The 22,500-nt window shown below is 47.1% G+C and overlaps 1 protein-coding gene across 2 annotated transcripts in view; it reads right to left on the reverse strand.

Annotated features, from left to right (window-relative positions):
- Window positions 1-22,500, reverse strand: part of kalrna (kalirin RhoGEF kinase a) — a 141,060-nt gene that overhangs the window by 57,163 nt on the left and 61,397 nt on the right. For both annotated transcript variants that reach the window (XM_035536272.1, XM_035536268.1), the window contains exons 4-11: window positions 21,318-21,510; window positions 20,367-20,879; window positions 17,243-17,365; window positions 16,201-16,392; window positions 15,888-16,019; window positions 14,038-14,268; window positions 8,895-9,017; window positions 4,666-4,857 (exon numbers count right to left, since the gene is read on the reverse strand). In XM_035536272.1, the coding sequence (XP_035392165.1) occupies window positions 4,666-4,857; window positions 8,895-9,017; window positions 14,038-14,268; window positions 15,888-16,019; window positions 16,201-16,392; window positions 17,243-17,365; window positions 20,367-20,879; window positions 21,318-21,510 (1,699 nt within the window). The remainder of the gene's footprint in view (window positions 1-4,665; window positions 4,858-8,894; window positions 9,018-14,037; window positions 14,269-15,887; window positions 16,020-16,200; window positions 16,393-17,242; window positions 17,366-20,366; window positions 20,880-21,317; window positions 21,511-22,500) is intronic.

Consider the following 22,500-nt stretch of genomic DNA (forward strand, 5'->3'; position numbering starts at 1 on the left):
AGGACCCTGTGACATGTTCCTACTAAAACTAAGTGTTCATGTTATCGTTTACACACACACAGAAATCAGCGTGCACATGTACACACACACACATGCAAGCACATACACACACACACACACACACACACACATACACACACGCATTAGAATCTTTAAGGTGACTGTTGTGTAAAAAAATATTTTTACTGCTCCATACAAGATCAGAATGTTCATGTTATAAGTGATTACAATGCTTGCACACATACACACACACACACACACACACACACACACACACACACACACACACACACACACACACACACGCACACACGCCTTTGCAGACACAGGCAAACCAAGCGCACATACTGTCTATACAGAGCACAATTAGTTTCACAGGCATGATATCTGTGTCTGTTTACATTTTTAGAAACCAGCTCCTACCCCCCAAATATCTTGCCCATTGATCCAACTGCTTCCCTCTTAAATCTTTCACAGTGAAAGATTAAGCAGAGTTGAAATATTTTAGAGAGCCGGGGGAACTGAATACACAGTCACCCGGAGAAGAGAGGAACCCAGGAACCCGGCCGTACAGTGAATGAGCCATGCATTTATTATAGCCCCCTGCAACACACTCGCAAACACACTCGCAAAGAAAGATTACCTTTCTGTCAGCACATGAGAAAGCAAGGGGCAAGAGAACCGTGTGTGTGAGTGTGAGAGACAGTATATGAGAAACAGAGAAGCTCCATGGGTTATTTGAGTTATGGTCATCCTACTTCCACGATCAGAGTTGAAGTATTGTTTATTAGACCGCTACTGCACCGTGTTACGATGTGACAGGAGGGTTCCAGTCTGACCTGAAGGAGACATCTCCGAAACACGGAAGGCCGCGCCTGCGCTACTGGAGACGTGGGGCACCACTCGCTAACATTCCACATGTGTGTTCTTCCTCAACAGTGCCATGGTAATTATGGGAGAGAACATGGAAACCATTTAAAAGGAATGACACAAGGCCCCCGGAGATGTGACGCTCCCCTCTTCCACTCTGAACACATATAAATCACCTTAGACCTCTCGTCCCCCACTGTTGACAAAAAAACACTCAGTCGCCAGAGATTAAGTAACACTGGGGTTTTGGGTTTTTTGGGGGGGCAGTTGACAGATATGTGAAGAGGCGTGTAAGTAATTTGCAAATACTATTCGCATGACAACAGATGTCTTGATTACGATTTACTTTTCAATTGTTATCATCGAAGCTGCAGCTGCGTTTTTGACCCCAGGCTGGCGGGAGGCTCGCTGCCACGGGAGACCTAACCCACACTGTAAACAAGCTCAGAGGAACCAAATGCGCACCAGGTTTATACCAACACCACCGACTCCACAACCAGCCAATCAGAGCACTTCTTAGGCAACGACTGGTAACGACGTTCGACGTGTGGGATGTCGGTTTGATCGATGGACACAAATCTAAAGGCTGTGAGAAACACATCTGTGGCTGACTTGACTTCACTCTTCTGAGGGTGCAGGACACACAGAACATAACATAAGATCCTGTGATGGTCAGTAGTGACATTTTTTCACACCCACCACAGATGAGCTGCTCATTTTGCACATATAGCTCTGCGATCTCTGTATTCCTCCACAGCCGATACCAAACTGGGGATCTCTCCTCGTGTAAAGGGTTAACACGCTCATAAGGCTTAGCGACAGAATGGTTGGCGTTTCCATGGAAACCCCATTCGTGACCAATCTGTGCTGTGCCAGAATAAGAAATGCCATTTGGAGGCAGCTCAATCTGGCCGACATGCTTACCAAGGCAACAGTTTAATCTAGCTGAAATGGCGTTTATGAGGAATCGCCAGAGATTGTTTTTCACCGGAGATAAACAGTAGTCTATTAAAAAAGAATATTGTTTATGGAAAGATCAGAGTGTAACCAATGACAACGAGCGTACGTTAACCAGGCAGTGGAGCGCTGAGGCCCAGGTCCGGAACGCTGCCTATGCCTCCTCTAGGAACATCGGAACGTCGTGTGCGTGAAATCAGAGGGCCAGTGTGGCAGTCAGATTGGATGTGACTGTGGTTAGTGAGCCATCCAAGGCTCTCCATGTGATCTGTAGTTTCCACAGGTTAGAGATGGCGTGAGGAGCGCGGCTGGCCCAGTAGACACGGCCACCGCACAGGGTCCCTGTGGCTTCCAGCCCAGACAGCACAGCGTGTGCATGGGATACACGCTAAAATTTTTACCTTCTCAGTGAGGAGGTTTGCGTCTGTGTGAACAGAATGGAAGCACCACACACACACACACACACACACACACACACGGAGGGTTTTCAGGCCTTGTTTGTGTATTAAGAGCTTGGAAGGTCTAAAGCACAGGGAAAGAAAGAAACTCACACACACATCCGAGACTGAACAGTTACAAAGAGAACATGAATAGTTCCAGCTGGCTACAGAGGCACTCACACACACACTCTCACACACACACCTGGAGAGAAACCCATATCATTCAGCTCAGGGCTCGGTTCCGTCATTCTCAGACCCACCCCTCCTCTGCTTACCATGGCTCATCTCATCAGCTGATTGTGTAGGGTTTCACACACACTACAGTGAAGAACACTGAGCCACAGCTTTCCCAGATGGGACTCCTTCCACAGGGAGTCATCACTCTTACCATTAACACCGTGCTCCGAACTCTCAGCCCTGTCTCTTAAAGATGGGCCTGACATCTTTAACGCGTGCTTGACTTCTGCCCAGAATGCTAATACGTTTTTTTATTCAGCGCACAGCAAGTCTTTTAAGCTAATTGCTACATTACAGCCTTCCTCTGCGAAGTGTATTAGACATCATTTGATGAAACTAAAACTCTAAAATTACACCGAACAACCGAGATAAATGGAAACAACAGATTATTGGAACCAGAATAACACAGTTCACTATACATATAATGTTCTACACACGTGTGAGATCTTGGGACTGCACCCTCCACCAGAAGACGTTTGAAAAAACACTAAAACAAGCAGAGCACACAGCATTCCACAGTTTACCGGAGCTGACGTCCAGGGCCATCAGTCACACTTCAGCCGTACTGTTCCAGCAGGTCTCATAACTGCACTTCCGAACCCAGATCCTGTCCAGTAACTTCAGTGCATTCAGGCTCCGTGGCTCCTGGTCCGGTCCTGACGCTGGCATCCAGCGTTTGCTGACTCTAGACCCGAGAGTTACTCACACCACTTTCTTGGCACGAGGCAGCTTGCACGGGTGGGCCAAGCTTTCAGAACGATGTCATGCTAACCTGCCAAAACCCATCAAAGCAGCGGCTGACAGGCGACGGGGACGTAGGTGGTGTCTTGGGCCTTCTGATGGCTCCTTATTGCACTCCTTCAGTTTCCAAGTGACCCCATGAGTGCAACCACAGGACATCCACATCTACATCAGCCCTGCATTTATAGTCCTGCCCCAGGAGGCTCACACACACACACATACACACACACACACACACACAAACAAATACACATACAAATACACGCACACAAAAAAACACACACATGCGTGCACAACACACACACACACACACACACAAGCACACACACACACACAGACACACATATATAGAGAACTAAAAGTGTCTGCCATTAGATACATTCGAAGTCAGGAACCAGTCCACTGTAACTCATCTGGTCATACATGTTTAATCTGACACCCAGCCTAAAATGAACCACATCAGCTCACAGCGTCAGGATGGCATGTCAAACTCAAGTGGCTGCTAAGAAGTTATACCACGGCCTTGCGGAGGCTCTGCTGCTTTAGCCAGTAGCTGCTGAGGGGCTACGCAACCCCAAACGTTTGAATGTTCCACTCATGTCAACAGCATTCGGCCGCTAAGAGTTGTGAATCGCCCTGCGGACACAACTCCTGCTCTGTGCAGAGAGCGGACCAGTACGCGTAAGCCGCTTCCCACACGCAAAACCACGTTCCCACAGTCCACATCTCATCCGCCCGCCAGCCCATGGCGGAGACCCGGCCAAACAAGGGGACAGGTGGAGATGGATGGTGTACTCTCCACTCTGTAAAATATTTACTTTGCCGTGGTTCTGTGAACGATCACAGCGGGTGATCAATATGCGCAGCAGTGAGACCAGAATGAATGGGTCTACTGCTTGCCAATCGGAGCAGATTACGGTAGCAGTAAGTTTTCGTGTGTACCTTAGCACTTGGTTCGTTGTCGGGGAATGTATGTGCGTACATGTACACATTGCAGACATGTGAACAAGCATAAAAAAACACTGATGATCTCAAACATGCACACGCTCGCTCTCATCAAGCACTTCACATCTGGTGCTGATCAGGGAGTGTTAAACACAGCAAGGAATCTCTGCATGCCTTGGTAATCTAAGACAGAGGTTTTTAGACCAGTCCTTAGTTTAGTCCCAACCCTTCCAACACACCTGAAGCAGCCAAACCACAGTTCCACAACACCTACCTACCTTTCTAATGACCATAATAGAAAACAAATGTGGCATGTCCAGGCATGACTGGGAATCTGTGATCAACTCCACCGCCATCGAATGACTGGTCTGTCCACGGTCATGAGCAAATTCACAAACTGCTCCTAGCACATATTCTAGCCCCGTCGGGGCTCTGTTATCGCAAGCTGACCCGGGAGGGTCCCGGGAGGACCTACCTCTTTAGTGTGAGTGTGGAAAGAGACAGACATGTCCAGCAGCAGCTTGCGTTGCTCCACCCTCCTCACAAAGTCCTGGATCCTGACCTCCAGGTGCCGCGCCGCCTTGTAAATCTCTTCTGGGTCGCACTCGCCCGTCTGGGCCAGCTGCTCTGCCGCCTCCAGCAGCTTGTCCGCGTTGGTGTAGGTGTTCTGATCCAGGAGAAACCAGCACAGACCCACATGTCAGACCAGCGTCAGTAGGTACCTTGTCCACCGACGCTCCTAACAGCAGGAAAGCATTGTACTCGCTATGCTACGGCACAGTTGAAAGTTCAAAGTTCGGACATCTGCATCTATCTGTCCCCACCTTGCCGCTTGCCTGGTTCACTCGCACATCCACTCTGAAGCGCACCGTTATGTCTGGCTGTTATCCAACGCCCCCCAACTCCCTCACATGCAAGCTGGGAGGGAGCTCCATCTGTAGGGCCGACCACCTCCACACTAGCCTTCTGCATTGCCCTCCCAGACCTGCACAGCAGTGATTTCGCTGGCCACACACATGGGCACCCACGAGCCACTGCAGCATGGCTTTCAACAGCACGTCCCCGGCCTCATCCAGCCAGCCCATCATCCTCAGACCGCACGCTAAGGCGGTGATGCGCCAAGTCTGCTAATTAACGCAGGATAATTAAAGTTGTCTTTGCCTACTGAGACTGGGCTCGCAGGCATGACTGAAGTCATTTACTGCGCTATAAGGGTATAATTTTTCATCATCCACACATTTGAGCCATTTCACGGCTGATCCGAGAGGCCTTAGCCAGCGTTTCTTTTCCCTTTTTGGAAGAAGGAATGTTTTCGGCGCACTCTGTATGCAATCTTAGAGCGGTTTTAATCTCTTTGGTCCAGATGCTGGTACAGTCCCAGACACGGCGCTCAGGTTTGCTAACAGCGGCTGTCACGTGCTGCGTTCATGTCTGTCCTTCTTATTGCCTCCCTCTGTTTAGCTAAGCTGTTAGCACCAGGACGGCTGGAGTCTCTGCTCGCACAGCGATCGTCCGTCCCGTGGGATTCTGGCTTACCTAACAATCTGCACATGAGTTCACGCTACCGTCTGGAGCTGCGTTCCCACCACCTTTGCAGAACACCTGTGTGAGGATCTGTCACTGGATCTACTGACCACCTTTGTGTCGTGATGGTTACCAGCCAAGCCCATGTGTTGCCATAACCTCCCCATAACCTCCAAACCTGCTTGGTGGGGATCTGTCTAATTTAACCTTTGACCTGAAAGGACTTTGGGAACTCTCGTCTACCACATTCTCTTACCTCTAAGGTCCAGCACAGTTAAGATCAAACAGCCTCTAATCTCGACCTTGCACTGGGGCATATTATCTACCCCATCTCAGAGATGCCCCGAGAGCCTGTGTTTAATCTCATGTAAGGGTGTCCCATACTTCTCAGAGGAAGCCGGACCCTTTTAAAGGCTTCTCCTCTTAGGGTTTCTTCTTCATTTTTAGGGTTTGTCCTTTACTGGAGAACATCATGATCAATGTAACACAGTTGCCATATTGGTTAATGACTAAAAAACCATGTTATTCTGAACTTTATAAGGATACTGCTTATTTGGCAATAATGTAGTATATTCATGTACTGCACACAGTGTCTACAGATCATCGTGAGTGGGACTGATTTTGCCAGTTCTGATATCAAATGAGTTTTTAGTTTTCATATCTTCTGTTAACATTCTTTATAGAGCTACTGATTCAATCCTCATTTTTTGCAAATCCTCCCGAGCCCATTCCAGCATCCGTTGGGAGGGGCTGTCTCTCCTGCGCTATTGAAAGCCTGACAACCGCAGAAACAAAAGCTCCTCGGATATTTACAACAGCTGAGCCAAAACAAATCCTCTTTCCTTAAGACAAAGCGTCTCAGGCCAAGGGCCATGCAGTCAGACCATGTCTGTTTCTGCGCTGCAGTGAGTCGTTCTCTGTGCTAGTTCATATGTTTGGGGTGTTTTTGGTTTTGAGAGCTGTGGTTATATTGCGATACAGTTTATTCTGTTGTGATTTCTTCTTCTTCTTTCTTTAGGGAAATGGTTAATCAGAGTATATACACAGAGGAGGAGGTGAAGCCTGACGTGTGGAATTCACTTACAAACTGATGACATGTAATTTCCTAAAGCTTCCCTGTGGCTTTATTAAGTGAAGCTGGATGTCTGGATTCATTCGTTAAAAGAATAATAAATGTAAATTAATTCTGATAACAGTGTTTTATTCACATAAAAAATGTGAATTGTTTGTTCAAAAAATTCTATTACAATGCTTCTGCAGCTACACTGTTATTTGTGTTATTTGTGAATGTTTCAGAGCTCAGGTACAGCACAGTTCTGGACCACACACTCCTGAACAGCACAGTCCTGGACAGCACAGTCCTGGACAGCACAGTCCTGGACAACACAGTCCTGGACAGCAGTTCCTGCATAACAGTGCCACAGCACATGACCCAATTCAAACAAATCCGTCAGGAGTTCAAAGCTACCAAACTATGCCTGGATTCCACATCTTCAGAGTTGTGGAGTCTGTTTTACGCACGGGGGTTCACATTAAACCACTCGCTTGCACTCCAAGTGTGATGGTGTCCAAGACCATGATGGTGTATGACATGGTGTCTGTCCAGGCGGTCAGAGCCCTGAGCATCCCATAGGGATTCCCATTTCCCCAGAGAGCTGATGTTCACAGACGTTCACTCCGGCCCACCTGCCCCAGGTCCTAAAGAACAGGGATGTGGGTAGGTGCAGCTGGTCCTTGTTTGGCTGTAACAGGAATACACTGCGATGCAGATCTTTAGGAAGGACACCGCCTACCCCTGTCAAATGGCGCACTATAAAATGCACTATGCACATAAAATGGAAAGGTCAACTAGTTTTTTCTTTTTACAATAGGGAAGAAGATGAACGCGTTTAATATACTTTAATGGTCCTACTCTTATTAGTAGAATAACTTTCAATGGGATTGAGTCTGAGTAAACGGTGAATTTCCTTTACGGCAGCGTTGTTGAGCAAGAGAGGGAAATACGACTGTACTTACACGAGGGATAAATGTGGATCCTGTCCAACATGTCACAGTTGCTAAACTTATGAGAATGGCCTCCGGATTACCCACGCACACCACGGCAGGCTGTACGCTGGGACCCTCCGGCCTAAACTATACAACCCACGTAGAACGTTTTTCTCTAATATTTGTGGTGGGGGAACCTTTTTTTTGCATGTGTTCCCCCCCACCCCACCCAGTAACCTCACTGCAAGTAGCTGTTATGGGTAATAAAATTAGACATTTTGCGAGCTGTGTTCATAGTCACACTAAGCAAATAGCAGTTCAGATCAGTCAACTGTGCAGTGCTTTTGAGAGGAACACAAGGAATTATGGGACGCAGAGCTACAGGAACACGGTTCTTTAGACAGAGATATTGTTCAGTTCGACTAAACCTCACTAAATTTGGGAACTAATTTTTTTTATGTCTGTACGCCACAATACACGATGAGACGCTGCTGGCACGAACTCCCAACCAGAGAGCGAATGTTTCTCTAATGACCTCCTGCTCACTCAGTGGCTGCTGGCGTTTGAGCGGTTTGGGGGGGAGACAGTTGTACAAAACACTTTCATTAGAACAAGGCCCGCACTTAGGAACGGCGTACGAGCTCGGCACACGGTGCCAATTTCACATGCCTGGAGTCTTAAATCCTGAGGAAAATAAAGCAGCCTAGTTGGAGTGCAAATTCGACTGTGCTGCTCCAGTATGTCAGAGTCACCTCCAACGTTGCGGCGTTTTGGGAGACTCCATGCGTGTTTGGGTAAACGCTCCTGGATGCATTGCCCAAGTATTTGAAATGGATCCCTTCTCTGGTGGCGTGTGTAGAGGACGCCTTACAGGAAGGAAGCTCGCCGTACAACTTCTATTGATCCACGTGAAGACATCAGATGGGATTGATTTCAACACCATTACACAGTTATGATACAGATACAGCGTATATTCACAGAGACAGGTCCGAGTAGATGGATTACTCTCTACTGTATGCTGGGGCCTTAGTACTGAGGTGTAATTTTTGTGGTTAGACACACATGCAGCTCTGCTAAATGCAAAGAGCGTGGTGCGCATGAGAGCTGACTAATGAATGGCTGCTGGACTCTCTCAACACGTGAGGTTGGGGAGTGGGTTCGGTGTCAGTGCGGCTGGTTACGCTGAGCTCTTACCTGAGCCACCTCCTCAAAGTCGTCGTGGCGTTTCTGCAGTGCTCGTGCCCTGTGGAGAGACTTGCCCACTCCAGTGTGCTTGCTCAGGAAGGCCTCACCATGGTTCTCTATCCAGTCCATAACCTTGGAGGAAGAGAAATACCGTCACGGGCGCTATTACAGGACAATACTGCTGAAGCTTCCGGTTCTAAGATAAGGGGCTTGGGATGATTCGGTTAGGATCACGTTCAGAAAGGCAGTCAGTTTTGGGAGGAGCACATACAGTAAATAAGACACGCACACGAGAACACGCACACGCTCACACATGCGCTCACGCACACGCACACCCGCACACACACACACACACACACACACGCACACACACACACACACAGAGACGGTAACTGCCATGGGGAACAATTAGTCACCACTGTCTCTCAGTCAAACTACACACAAAATCCACTTCATCTGTGTGTGTGTGTGTGTGTGTGTGTGAGTGTGTGTGTGTGTGTGTGTGTGTGTGTGTGTGAGTATGTGTGTGTGTGTGAGTATGTGTGTGTGTGTGAGTGTGTGTAAGTGTGAGTGTGTGTGTGTGTGAGTATGTGTGTGTGTGAATGTGTGTGTGTGTGTGTGAGTATGTGTGTGTGTGTGTGAGTGCGTGTGTGCGTGCGTGTGTGTGTGTGTGTGTGTGTGTGTGAGTGTGTGTGTGTGTGTGTGTGTGTGTGTGTGAGTGTGTGTGTGTGTGAGTGCGTGCGTGTGCGTGTGTGTGCGCGTGTGAGCATGTGTGTGCGCGTGTGCGTGCGTGTGCGTGCGTGTGTGTGCGTGTGTGAGTGTGTGTGTGTGTGTGTGTGTGTGTGTGTGTGCGTGTGCGTGCGTGTGCGTGCGTGTGTGTGTGTGTGTGTGTGTGTATGTGTGTGTGCTTTGATTTCACTATATACACTATATACAATCTAGGCTAACATAAACCACAGCGTGACTACACAGCATAACAGTAAGTCTATTAATATTCCTTGTCATTCAGCACTCTCCAAGTTCAACTCTGCAGAGAAACAATGTTTATAAATACCAAAAACAAAGCTAGAGGGTGCGGACAGTTCAGAGACTAACCTTATACACACACACACACACACCCACACACACACACACACACACCCACACACACACACTCAGTGCCTCTGTTGATAACTGTAATACGAACACGGTAGTGTATGACTGATGAAAAGATCGGTCTCCGTGGAGATGAGGTCATGTGGCAGGGCCATGGAGCATATGAGGTCTGGGTAAAGTGCCCATGTTTAAATGAAGAAGCCTGTATCTCATTGAGGTTGTTTACTTCCCTAATGAATTTAAAAGTTCATGGAGGAAAAAAAATCTAAAGAGGAACTGCAGCACACGTTACTGTCGTGCATCCCTGGTGACGTGACCGTACTCTGGCGCTTTAGAGTGTGTGCGAGTGACAGACGCTTAGAGACCACGCCAGCGTGTGCTGTGATGACTCGTGTTTGCACACAACTGATTACAGTTTCCAAAAACAGGTCAGGCACTCACACGAAGGGCGACGCTGCTAAATCAACCTCGCCGGACAACGAGACGGCTCCGTCCACGTCACCAAGCCAGGTCCAAGTTTTGCTCTTGGACGGTACCTACACCAACTCCCCAACATCTCCAGGTAAGGGTGAGCACTGCAGTCAGGACCGCCCTTCAAGAGTAATACCTAAACCTCCAAACCAACAGCAAAACAAAAGCTCAACTAACAAACTAAAATTTGAAAAGCTGTCACTTGCTAGAGTTGAACCCAGCTGAGGCCAAGCTGGACTTTATTTGGGTTATAAGAGCTATTTTTGGGAGATTTTTGGGAATCTCCACCCACCCATTCCCAACCAACGGCTGGTCCCAGGTTAGCCAGGTTCAGCGTGTCAGAGTGCTCCCTCACCGTGCGTGAGGAACAGCTGTCTGATTGCAGTAGCATTAGGCCCTAATTGCACCGCTTCCTGAGAAAACAGGAACCGATGAGGTCAAACAGGAGACGGAAAAAGACTGAGTGAAACGTGGACAGTCAGGGACACCCAAACAGAGGAGTAAAACCAGGAACGTCTGAGAGGAAAATATCCGCAGATATCCGAGAGCACCAGGACTACAGCCACAGTAATTGTTATGGGAATACAAACAGGCTGCAACCTCCAAGGAACCCTGTTTTAAAAGTCTTCCGTGGATGATTCATTTTTCTTGTTTTGTTTCTCCTGCTGTCGTGTCTTGGATCTCATCTTTACGAGGCGTTTGCAGCACGTCACGCTTAGTCGTCCAGAAACAGGCTAACACCTCGAGTCCCAGGGGATATTTAGTAATCTTAACATACACTGGGCTCACAGAGCTAAGGACGCTCAGACAATTTATGGAATATGACCTTACAGTAATTTCAACTGCTTTGTCTGTGAAGAATCAACTTAAATGTCTAAATATACCAGAGACATTAAAAAAGCCAACAATGATGATGGGAATTTTAATAAGGTCAGCGGTGCATCCACTCTTCACTCCACATCCCAGTTTTCAGGGACATTCCCAGAACTCACAAATTTAGGAAGAGGTATTCTGGCTATAATGTTAATGGAATGGCCTTGTAGTGACTAAGGTTCCTGGACTGTTATAGGTCCACATTCAGTTCGCAAGTTATTTGAACGTCCATAAATGTATTTACCGTGTAATACAACCGATCACAAATATTCCCAGAACATTTTCAGTGTAACGTTGTGAAAACATTTCGTAATGATGTGAAAGAAACAAAACCAACAAAAAGTTCAGAACAAGGTAAGAACAAAATGAGTCGACGCAATTAAGACGACGTATCAAGGTTCCCATGCATTAGAGCTCGCCTACACGCACCGCTGCGTCTGTACACTGTCCAGCAGTGTGCAGGCGCCCTTTCAGACTTTTCCTGCCTGAGGGCTAACTGTTCAAACGTGTGGAACAGAAGTGGAGTTTCCGCAGTTCGACATCGAGCAGGAACTCGGTAAGCATGGAGCATAAAGAAGGAAATATATTTTATGTTTGGGTTTAAAAAAAATGAAGGTTTAAAAAAAAGCTATGGATGAACATTGAAATAACGTTAAAAATTAATGTTGAAACATTAAATTTTGTTGGACTGGATAATGTACAAGCCTGATTCTGATGTGGCGTTCACTCAGCTCTCCAACGCTCTCACACCGGCCAGCAATCTCCATCCCTGCGTATCTTCCTTCCAATCCTGATTTATTACCAGGGTCACTAGAAGAACCTTGCCATCCCTGATAGCCCAGGCCTTCAGTGAGCACAGACAGAGAGACACACAGGTCTTCTGTCTCTTCACTTACTTGTCATTCTTCCTCACACAGGCCACCATAACACACATCATACACTGTGTGTGGTTATGCCTGCATCTATGCTACAGGCAGAGTGGCACAGAGTGTGTGTGTGTGTGTGTGTGTGTGTGTGATCCCACTCCACAGCCTGTGGGAGGTCCTGTGTGGTCAGGCTAAATACTTTATATTGCTTACTTACAACCTTAACTGCATCCTCACAGAACTATTTAAGAGGGTAATCTGTCTTTAGATTACCGAATGTTGGTAAACATTTGTGGGGAGAGTCTGCAACAGGCAAGATGAGGTTGTATAAAATGACAGAAAAATATATGTTTAAATGATTCAGCGCTTCGAGTAATGATCTTTTAGCGCTGATGCTATGTGTGGGCGTTTGCGCTACGTTACACAGCACTTATGTAGGCAAGGGGGCCTCATTAACTGACTATGATGTGGAAGCCGGTGATAAAGTGCGAGAACGAAGACCCTGCCATTAGCAGAATTCAGACAGAGTTTATCTTCGCTGTGCTCTGGTCTGCTCGCCACAGCTCAGCCTGGGACACTTAAAAACGCTTTTCTGGCAACCTCGGTGGAGAGCTGCCCAGACGATGAGCAGAACAGGCTGTGATAAGAGAGCAGCCCACTACAGCGAAGCTCACGTGAGCGTTCCTCTCCCCGGCGTGCAGGCACACGCAGGCACGGCGCGCTGGTGTTTCTGGGACCCGTGTGCAGATCTTGATTTGGCCCAGGGGCCCAGGCAACCGCGCACTGACAGGGGGGATTTAACGTGGTCTGCAGACCCTCGGTGCCGATAAGGCCCACGTGTCTCTGTGTGAGCGTGGGGGAGGTGGTCAATCGCAGAGAGGGTCTCAGGCTGGACGGTTTAAGTGTACGTCTGGGCAGAGATCCAACCTCAAAAGTGTTAGAGGGGAAAAAAGTATTGTGTAAAAAAGAAAAGAAAACTATGCATAACTCTACATTTATGGTTGACTGCTGACAAATCTCCTCATTCAGTATTCAGGAGTCTGAGTTATGTATATACTACAGCGCATCTGCATACGAGTAAGCTACAGGATACAGGCTGTCCGGGACATCTGAGATTACTGACTGCTATGATGAAATGATCAGGCAGATACACCTCAAGAACTCACTCAGAAAATGAGAACTATTCTTGCTTGTCCTCCATATTTTCTTCACACTATCATTTTTTGGATAAAATCTATTTCTACTACTTTGGGTGATACTGTTGCTATGTTGTTTCATCTGGTTGAGCACGACCCCTGAATGTATGCTTCGAATTTGTGTGTGTGTGTGTGTGTGTGTGTGTGTGTGTGTGTGCGTGTGTGTGTATGTGTGTGTATGTGTGTGTGTATGTGTGTGAGTGCGTGTGTGTGAGTGCGTGTGAGTATGTGTGTGTGTGTGTGTGTATGTGTGAGTGTGTGTGTGTGAGTGCGTGTGAGTATGTGTGTGTGTGTGTGAGTGCGTGTGTGTGAGTGCGTGTGAGTATGTGTGTGTGTATGTGTGTGAGTGTGCGTGTGTGTGTGTATGTGTGAGTGTGTGTGTGTGAGTGCGTGTGAGTATGTGTGTGTGTGTGTGAGTGCGTGTGTGTGAGTGCGTGTGAGTATGTGTGTGTGTATGTGTGTGCGTGTGTGTGTGCGTGTGTGTGAGTGTGCGTGTGTGTGTGTGTGTGTGTGCGTGTGCGTGTGTGTGTGCGTGTGCGTGTGTGTGTGCGCGTGTGTGCGTGTGTGTGTGCGTGCGTGCGTGTGTGTGAGTGTGTGTGTGTGTGTGTGTGTGTGTGTGTGTGTGTGCGTGTGTGTGTGTGTGTCTGTTACCTGTTGCACGTCCTGCTGGAACACACACAGCTGGAGGCGCTGGTGTAGACGTACTTTGCGATGCTGCCAGATGTTCTCCAGGCGTCGGTGGTGATGGAGGACCTCGTGGACCACGTCCAGGATGCAGTGCACGGCTTTGGAGTAGTTTGCCGTCGCCGTGAGCGACTCGGCATTGCCGGGGCTCAGCGGCCGCTGCAGGACGTCCAACAGCGCCTTCCCGTCCTGACTCACCTGCAAAGTGGGCGGGGCCAGACAGGCAGTGGGCAGGCAGACAAATGAAATAAGACAAGGTGAGCAAAGCGGACAGGGAACGTCGGAATTCTGAACACGGCTGCCGGTCAACTTGGGAACCTCTCTGGCTTGGATGAATGTCCTCCCGTCCAATTACAGTGTCTCTTCCAGTCTTACTACTTAACGCAAAGCTGTCGAACGCAAAGACAAACTTAATTAGAACATCCTCAAAGACAAGAACATGGAGAGAGTGCTTTCCTGTGCTATTGCCATAGCAACAACAAAGAAAAATGTTAATTTTTCATTTATATTTCATTTTATTTCCCATGTAATATTCCATAGCCTTACTGGTAATGCAGGCTTGATCTGTATGAGACAGATGGGCACCTTTAAGGACGAAAGTTGACCCTCCATCACATCACACACTGCTCTTATTAGTCACTGTGATGGAGGTAAAATGGCCGAATTTCACACACGATCATCTTAAACATCTCCGTGAACGCACTTTCCTCTCTCCACAAGTCCACCTTGTTAGAGCCACAGTCACATTTCTATGGCAAACGCTTGCTGGGTGTTTACTCTTTCTTTGGCATGAAAAGGACAAACATTGGACAAAAATAATTTTCTGTTTGTGGGTGGCTCCTAAACAAGGCATAAAAGTTACATTTTTCTTTAATGTCACCGCAAATGCTAACCTCTAGTTGACCTTACAGGAAAATCTTTCTTTTTGTTTCTGAACTCATAGACCCTGACCCCAAAGGTCATTGAGATCCAGTACAGCTAAAAAACGTCACCGTGGCACCTTGTCTGAAAAACATGTTTTTTTACCAGAGAAACGTGGCAGACACCACTGGATTGTACAGCAGAGCTGCATCCACAAGCAGCACGTAACACTGAAATCTCCATCCGAAAAACACCACACGCCATATTTCTGTTTAAACTACAACAAACCACGTCCCTCGTAGGCCAGCGTTCAGGTGGGGGAACAAGAGAAAAAAGGAAATATCCCTGAATCCAGACTGCGTTACGACTTTTCCTATTGCCAGAAGAGTGAGTAAGATTGCTGGAAGGATGGATTTGTGCTGACCTGTGTACACCGCACATAGTCAAGACTCTGTGCACCTACCTGGTGATCAGTTACAGGGTAGAAAGAACACAATCATGCAAACATACTGAATGTTATATTATTACAGGAAAAAATAAATATTCAGTCTATTAGTAGGATGAACAGATTTAAATCCATCTGTGCACAAATATATGACTACAGATAGTGTCAATCTCCCCCTGGGATTAATAAAGTGATCGATCGATCGATCTATCTATCTATCTATCTATCTATCTATCTATCTATCTATCTATCTATCTATCTATCTATCTATCTATCTATCTATCTATCTATCTATCTATCTATCTATCTATCTATCTATCTATCTATCTATCTATCTATCTATCTATCAGGACAGATAGATACTGTACAAAATGGATAGTGTGAAATGAATTAGAAATATATGACTGCCACCGTGAATATCATTTACTCTGTATATGCAGAAGAGGCCGAGGGTAAGAGAGTTGCCTACCCTACCCGAATGACCTGAGGTACAGAGTCTGGGGGTAATTACCTCTGTGTAGGACTGAGTGACCTGTTCGTACAGAGTCTGGTGGTGGTGAATCGCTCGCTCAAGGTCCTGCATCTCAGAGGGGAGACCCCCCTCATTACACATCTTACACCAGGGCTCCACACCTGAAAGAAACTAGACACACACACACACACTCAGCAAAGAGAGGAAGTGGCATCAGTTAAGTTTGGATTAAATGTTAACAGACAACGAGTATCATTTCAAACCAGAATTCTCCAGTCTACTCTTCAAGTTTGGCCCGCAGGCCTGGCATTGCACCAGAACTGTTATCAGCCTTCTGGAGTCGGGCCTTTACCTGTTCTGATTTCTGGTGGAAGACGGCGGACATGGCAAGGATCGTGCTACGCTCGTCTAGAGCGGCGGCGAAGCTCTTCCACTCCTGGTCTAGCTGTGCGCTGATCTGTTTGACCTGTTGCGAGGCGTAGTGACCTGCCTCTGACAGCCGCGTCGCCACAGACATGATCCGATTGATGTTCACGTACGCGTTCTGCAGGAAACATGTGGCCATGTCATGAACAGGACATCGGTCAGTCAATCCAAACGTCTGCGCCCACGCTGCTGTGTGTGTACCCTCACACATGAGACACACATCTTCCTTGTATATGCACCCTGTAAGGTCAAAAGGTCATTTGTTCTAACATGGTGTTATTAATACTGTGTCGAGAATGACCCATCACCCAAATCATGTTCAGTCAGCAGTGGTCCTGAGGTCAGAGGTCAGAAGATGACCAGTGGTAAACTAGAAGAAGGTGTCTGAGGAATTGTGCGTATGTGAATGTAAGTGCACCATGTATGACACCATGTAACCAAGTATGACACCATGAAACCATGTATGTCGCCATGTAACCAAGTATGACACCATGAAACCATGTATGTCGCCATGTAACCAAGTATGACACCATATAACCATGTATGCCAACATGTAACCAAGTATGACACCATGAAACCATGTATGTCGCCATTTAACCAAGTATGTCACCATGTAACCATGTATAACACAGAACATGGGGCATGAAAAGATCAGCTGATTCACCAGCTCAGAGATGCCGTCTGGTTGTCCATGCACCTTCTCAGTTCACGCTCATCTTCTCTCTCATATCTAATGGACCAATATTAGAGCATAATGGGAATGTTTACACACGCGCACACACACACACACACACACTCGCGTACACTGGCACACACTAGCACACACACGCACACTTGCGTACACTAGCACACACACGCACACTCATGTCTAGGAAAGCAGAAGTCTTTCTCTCCCCTACACCGAATCAGTTTCACTGTTATCAGAAAACTCAAATAAAAACTGCATATATGACAAAATGGAAAAGCACCATGGAGTTCATGGCGAAGTGGTTGTGCTGCGTCTGCAGGTCGACGGCGTGCTGGTAGCTCACGCCGATCTCCGTGTGGCTCTGCAGGAACAGATCCTTGTTGTGGCCGATCCAGTCGAACATCTGCAGGGTCAGGACAGATGGGAATGCAGGATGAGCAGAGACACTGGTGAAATCCTCCCCTCTGACCAACACAACACCTCCCCTCCCACTCCCAGAGCCCCAGATACACTTGGAGAGCAGGGTCACGCTGGCTCAGAGAAGGAGGGGTGAAATAAGTCCAGACCCATTACAGCTCCTCATTTTTACAGGCCACTTTATTCCTTCCTGATAATATAGTCAGGCCTTATTCATCAGAACCAGGGACACAGTATGTGAGAGGAGAAAATGGGACCGGGCAAAGTTAAAACATCTAAAGATCTGCTGACAGGTGACAATGCTCTCACATTTATAGATGGGTGCGAGATGAGTGTGAAATGACAGGCCGGCCTGTGTCATGCTTCCATGGCAACGGCAGAAACAGTATGTTTTTAAGTATCCAGTTAATGAAGTACTATAATGGCTGGATATCAGCTCCAGGGTCTTTTAAAGGTCTTAATTACTACATCTGCCTTCTGTGATTTTTAGATTTATTTATTTTTTAAAAAACAGATTATCTTTATTTAAAACAAAAACAACATCAACAATTCTACTACTAATAATAATATATAGTACTACTAATATATATATATATATATATATATATATATATATATATATATATATATATATATATATATATATAATGGAGGTGACAATGGATTATTTTAAAAATAAATATTTTTAAAGAATTTGGAGTGTAAATATATATGGAATTATTATACGTGAAAGCCAATGATCATCGTTACACAAAATATGAAATATGTTAAATATAATAATTTGATTAAATATAATAATCTAATAAATTTGACTACAGATTTGCCAAAGTTCTATTAAAAGCGCCTGACAGCTGAATGAAATAAGGCTGCCACGTTAATGAACCCTGCGACTGTGTGCACACACACTCCCTCCTGTACACTCTGGCACAAAGACACACTCCTGACTTTCACCATTATTCCTTTCACAGCACTAATGGCGCAAGTCTTAAAATGCATCTGACCCTTGATTCACGTCATTTTTGAAAAATTGCCCATTGTCCTCTAAAGAAGCGTAATCATCAGAACAAAAGCGTCGTCCCCTCAGGCGTCCCCTCAGACGTTCGTTGCCTCTTCATCTTTACTGAAAGATCTCGCGTGACGGAGAAGGACTTCAACCAGCTCCTCCGACCAGCCCTAGAGGCGTCTACCTTTATGTCCAGAGAAGCTGTCGTGGCGGAGATCAAACGCACGGTAATCGGAGCAGGAGGGAGGGCGAGCGTGAGGTCAGCCCAGAGCCCATGCGCTTGCAGGGAAACACAGATGGAGGCTGGGACCCTCTCTGCCCTGTTTCGTTAATGTTTTTGATCTGCAGATGTGGAGATCTGAGCAGGTTTCGCTGGGATTTCCATGAGAGATCTCCATGTCAGCGGAGACGAATGTAACGATGTAAAAAAATTCCAAACCTGCTGCGGAATAACGTGGGATCCAAAGTGCTCGAATTAGAGCAGGTGTACAAGTTACCAAATGTCGTGGTGAACGGCTAATTTGGTGCCGGGCACCTTCATATAGGAACAGGACTGTGTGTCAGTTCCCCAGCGCAGCACTGCAGCTGGGGTTCCCAGCGAGTTCCAGTTTGCTGTGTTCTGGATCTGGTCCAAGGACATCAAGCCACGTGCAGCGGGTACTAATGTGGGAGGAGGAGGACCAGGGGAGGAGTTTTAATGGCAGGGCATGTGCATGTGTGAAGCTCTGTTTTCATCCCAGTGAAAGCCCCTGAGGGCGATGCGTCGTACTTCCCTAGTAACGAAGCTACTGTTCAGCATGGAGTCTCCGTGGTAACTGGGATCTCCTTCTGCGATATCCGCATCGATCTCATCAGTACTGCGCCCTGGCGGGTCTTAGGACAAGCTCGTCTGTGTTCTCGGCTTGGCCAGCACACACCACACTAGCAGGATGACTTTTGTAAGATAAGTAATTTAGACATTCTCGGGAAATAAAATGAAAATGAGGACAGGTTTTTAGAACTTGTTTGATGTAAGATGTAGCATACTTCAGGGGGATTCTTGACTTCCTGAACAATGTCACCCAATGTAAGAGAAAATGTTTGTTTTACAAAACATGAGCGCCTGAGATGTGTTTGTCTGTAAGGCAGAATACTTACGCCGTCCAGGGACGGAACGTGAGGAAATCAGCTCCGTGATTACACGCTCGCGCCAAAAATAGACCCGCCTAAATAGACCCGCCTAAATAGATCCGCCTAAATAGACCCGTCTAAATAGACCCGTCTAAATAGACTCGCCTAAATAGACCCGTCTAAATAGACCCACCTAAATAGACCCGTCTAAATAGACTCGCCTAAACAGACCCGTCTAAATAGACCCGCCTAAATAGACCCGCCTAAATAGACCCGCCTAAATAGACTCGCCTAAATAGACCCGCCTAAATAGACCCGTCTAAATAGACCTGCCTAAATAGACCCGTCTAAATAGACCCGCCTAAATAGACCCGTCTAAATAGACTCGCCTAAACAGACCTGTCTAAATAGACCCGCCTAAATAGACCCGCCTAAATAGACCCGCCTAAATAGACTCGCCTAAATAGACCCACCTAAATAGACCCGTCTAAATAGACCCGCCTAAATAGACCCGCCTAAATAGACCCGCCTAAATAGACCCGCCTAATTAGACCCGCCTAAATAGACCCGTCTAAATAGACCCGCCTAAATAGACCCGTCTAAATAGACCCGCCTAAATAGACCCGTCTAAATAGACCCGCCTAAATAGACCCGTCTAAATAGACCCGCCTAAATAGACCCGCCTAAATAGACCCGTCTAAATAGACCCGCCTAAATAGACCCGCCTAAATAGACCCGCCTAAATAGACCCATCTAAATAGACCCGCCTAATTAGACCCGTCTAAATAGACCCGCCTAAATAGACCCGTCTAAATAGACCCGCCTAATTAGACCCATGCCCCCCACCGTACCCTCCCCCACCACCCCCACCCACCTTCTCTGCGTCCTGCTCGAAGAGCCTTAGCTGGAAGCACTGGTCCAGCTTCAGCTTCCTTATGTGCCACATCTGGTGCAAGTGCTGCCTGGTGCCGTGCAACTTGTCCAGCAGGCTGGCGATCTTGGGCACCACACTCTGGAAGTCGGCGCCGCCCGAGATGCAGTTCCGGCCCGAGAAACCGTCGCTGGAGCGGATGCACTGCAGCAGCCGCTGGCCCTCTCGGTCCAGCTCCTCCACAGGGGCCTTCATCACTCTCTTCCTCAGCTGCGTGTGCTCCTCGATCAGCCTCCGTGAGCCCTCCACATCCACGGGGAACTCCTTCTTCGCCAGCAGCTCCTGGAGCTCCTCCAGGCGCGAGAGGAGGTGTGTGGCACTGGCCAGGAACTCCTCCAACGCCACACGGAGCTCCATCCACTGCTCGTGGTCGTACTCCAGGGAGCCGTCAAAGTCGTCTGTCAGCTGAGAAGGGTCCACGAGCTTGGTCAGGCCCTCCACAGATACCATGCTAGTCTGTCAGCAGCAGCAGATAAGGAAAGCGGAGTGTGATCGGGGTAAGGTACATAGAAGGGGGACATTCTGTTCCTTCTGTTCAGAGAAAAGCCTCTGGGACCCAACCGAGCCCGTAACATGGAGGAACAGAGTGGAAATGAAGCCTTTACCACAGAGATGTTCAAACAAAAATCTAGATAATATTTTTGTCACATATTTTAACATAATTTTCACACAATCAGTAATCCACATACAATTGGAAAGCAAAGATTTTCGAGAATTATTCAGGACGGTTAATACTTGGCGTCCTTGAATTAGGAAATTGAAGGCCTGGAATTTAATTCTATAAAAGGCCCATCTGCTAACTGGACCTCTTAGGTAATTGTTTACATCCTTCAAACAAAGTAAAAGCATTTGGCAGCAGAGCAGCTCGGCTACGCCCAGGGCGCTCGGCGGTACCTCAAAGGTGAACTTGGCACTGCCGAAGTTGGTCTTTTGTTTCTGCCAGAAGTTGTCAGGTTTGATGATGAGGGCGACGCAGATCTCAGCAGGGAACGTCTCTTGTAGTGTCTTCAGCAAAGGCTTGACCAGCTCCCACTTAGAGCCACGCATGTCGATGATCACGGTGAAACCCCGCTTACACACATCCTCACTGGAGAGAGAGAGAGCCCTGTCACATCAGCCATGTCGTGGAGTATTCTCTGAGAGCGCTGTCCTGTAGAAAACACTGCTTACTGTTCTGTGATATAAAAAAAGAATTCCTTGGAAAATGCTCGGAAAAAAAGAGGTCACACTATACAGTTAAGCATATTATAACACAAATGTTCAGTGCAGAAGTTGCTCATCAGCGCAAATATCTAATTAGCCAATCACATGGCAGTAACTCAGTGTATTTAGGCTTGTAGACATGGTCAAGACGACCTGCTGAATTTCAAACCGAGTATTAGAATGGGGAAGAAACCTGATTCAATTTGAATGTGGCACAGTTGTTGGTACTGGACAAGCTGCTCTGAGTATTGCAGAAATTGCTGATTTTCACATCCATCCATCACATTTTCATATACATCCATCTCTAGGGTTTACACAGAATGGTCCAAAACAGATAAAATACCCAGTGAGTGGCAGTTCTCTGGGTGAAAATGCCCCTTGTTGATGCCAGAGGTCAGAGGAGAACAGCTATGCTGGTTATAGAAAGGCAACAGTACAACTGAATGCACCTTGAGCAGTGTAAGGGTGTGTGGAGATTTTCTGTTTAAACACCACAGCCTGACCAGGTCCGTCCCTTTACGACCGTAGTGACGGTGGGCATCTTCTGATGGCTCCTTTCAGCAGGAAAATATGTCACACTATGTCACAAAGCTCAAATCATCTCAAACTGGTCTCTTAATCATGAGAGTGAGTTCAGTGTCCTCAAACGACCTCCACCGTCACCAGATCTCAATCCATTAGACCTTTATGATGTGGTGGAAGCGGAGACTCACATCATGGATGTGCAGCTGACAAATCTTCAGCAACTAGGTAATGCAATCATATCAATGTGAACCAAAACCCCAGAGGGACGTTTCCAGCACGTTGTTGAATCTACGCCACAAAGAATTAAGGCAGTTCTGAAGGCAGAGGAGGTCTGACCCAGTACTAGCAC

The sequence above is a fragment of the Electrophorus electricus genome, chromosome 2 (assembly GCF_013358815.1).
Source record: "Electrophorus electricus isolate fEleEle1 chromosome 2, fEleEle1.pri, whole genome shotgun sequence".
NCBI classification, from domain to species: domain Eukaryota; kingdom Metazoa; phylum Chordata; class Actinopteri; order Gymnotiformes; family Gymnotidae; genus Electrophorus; species Electrophorus electricus.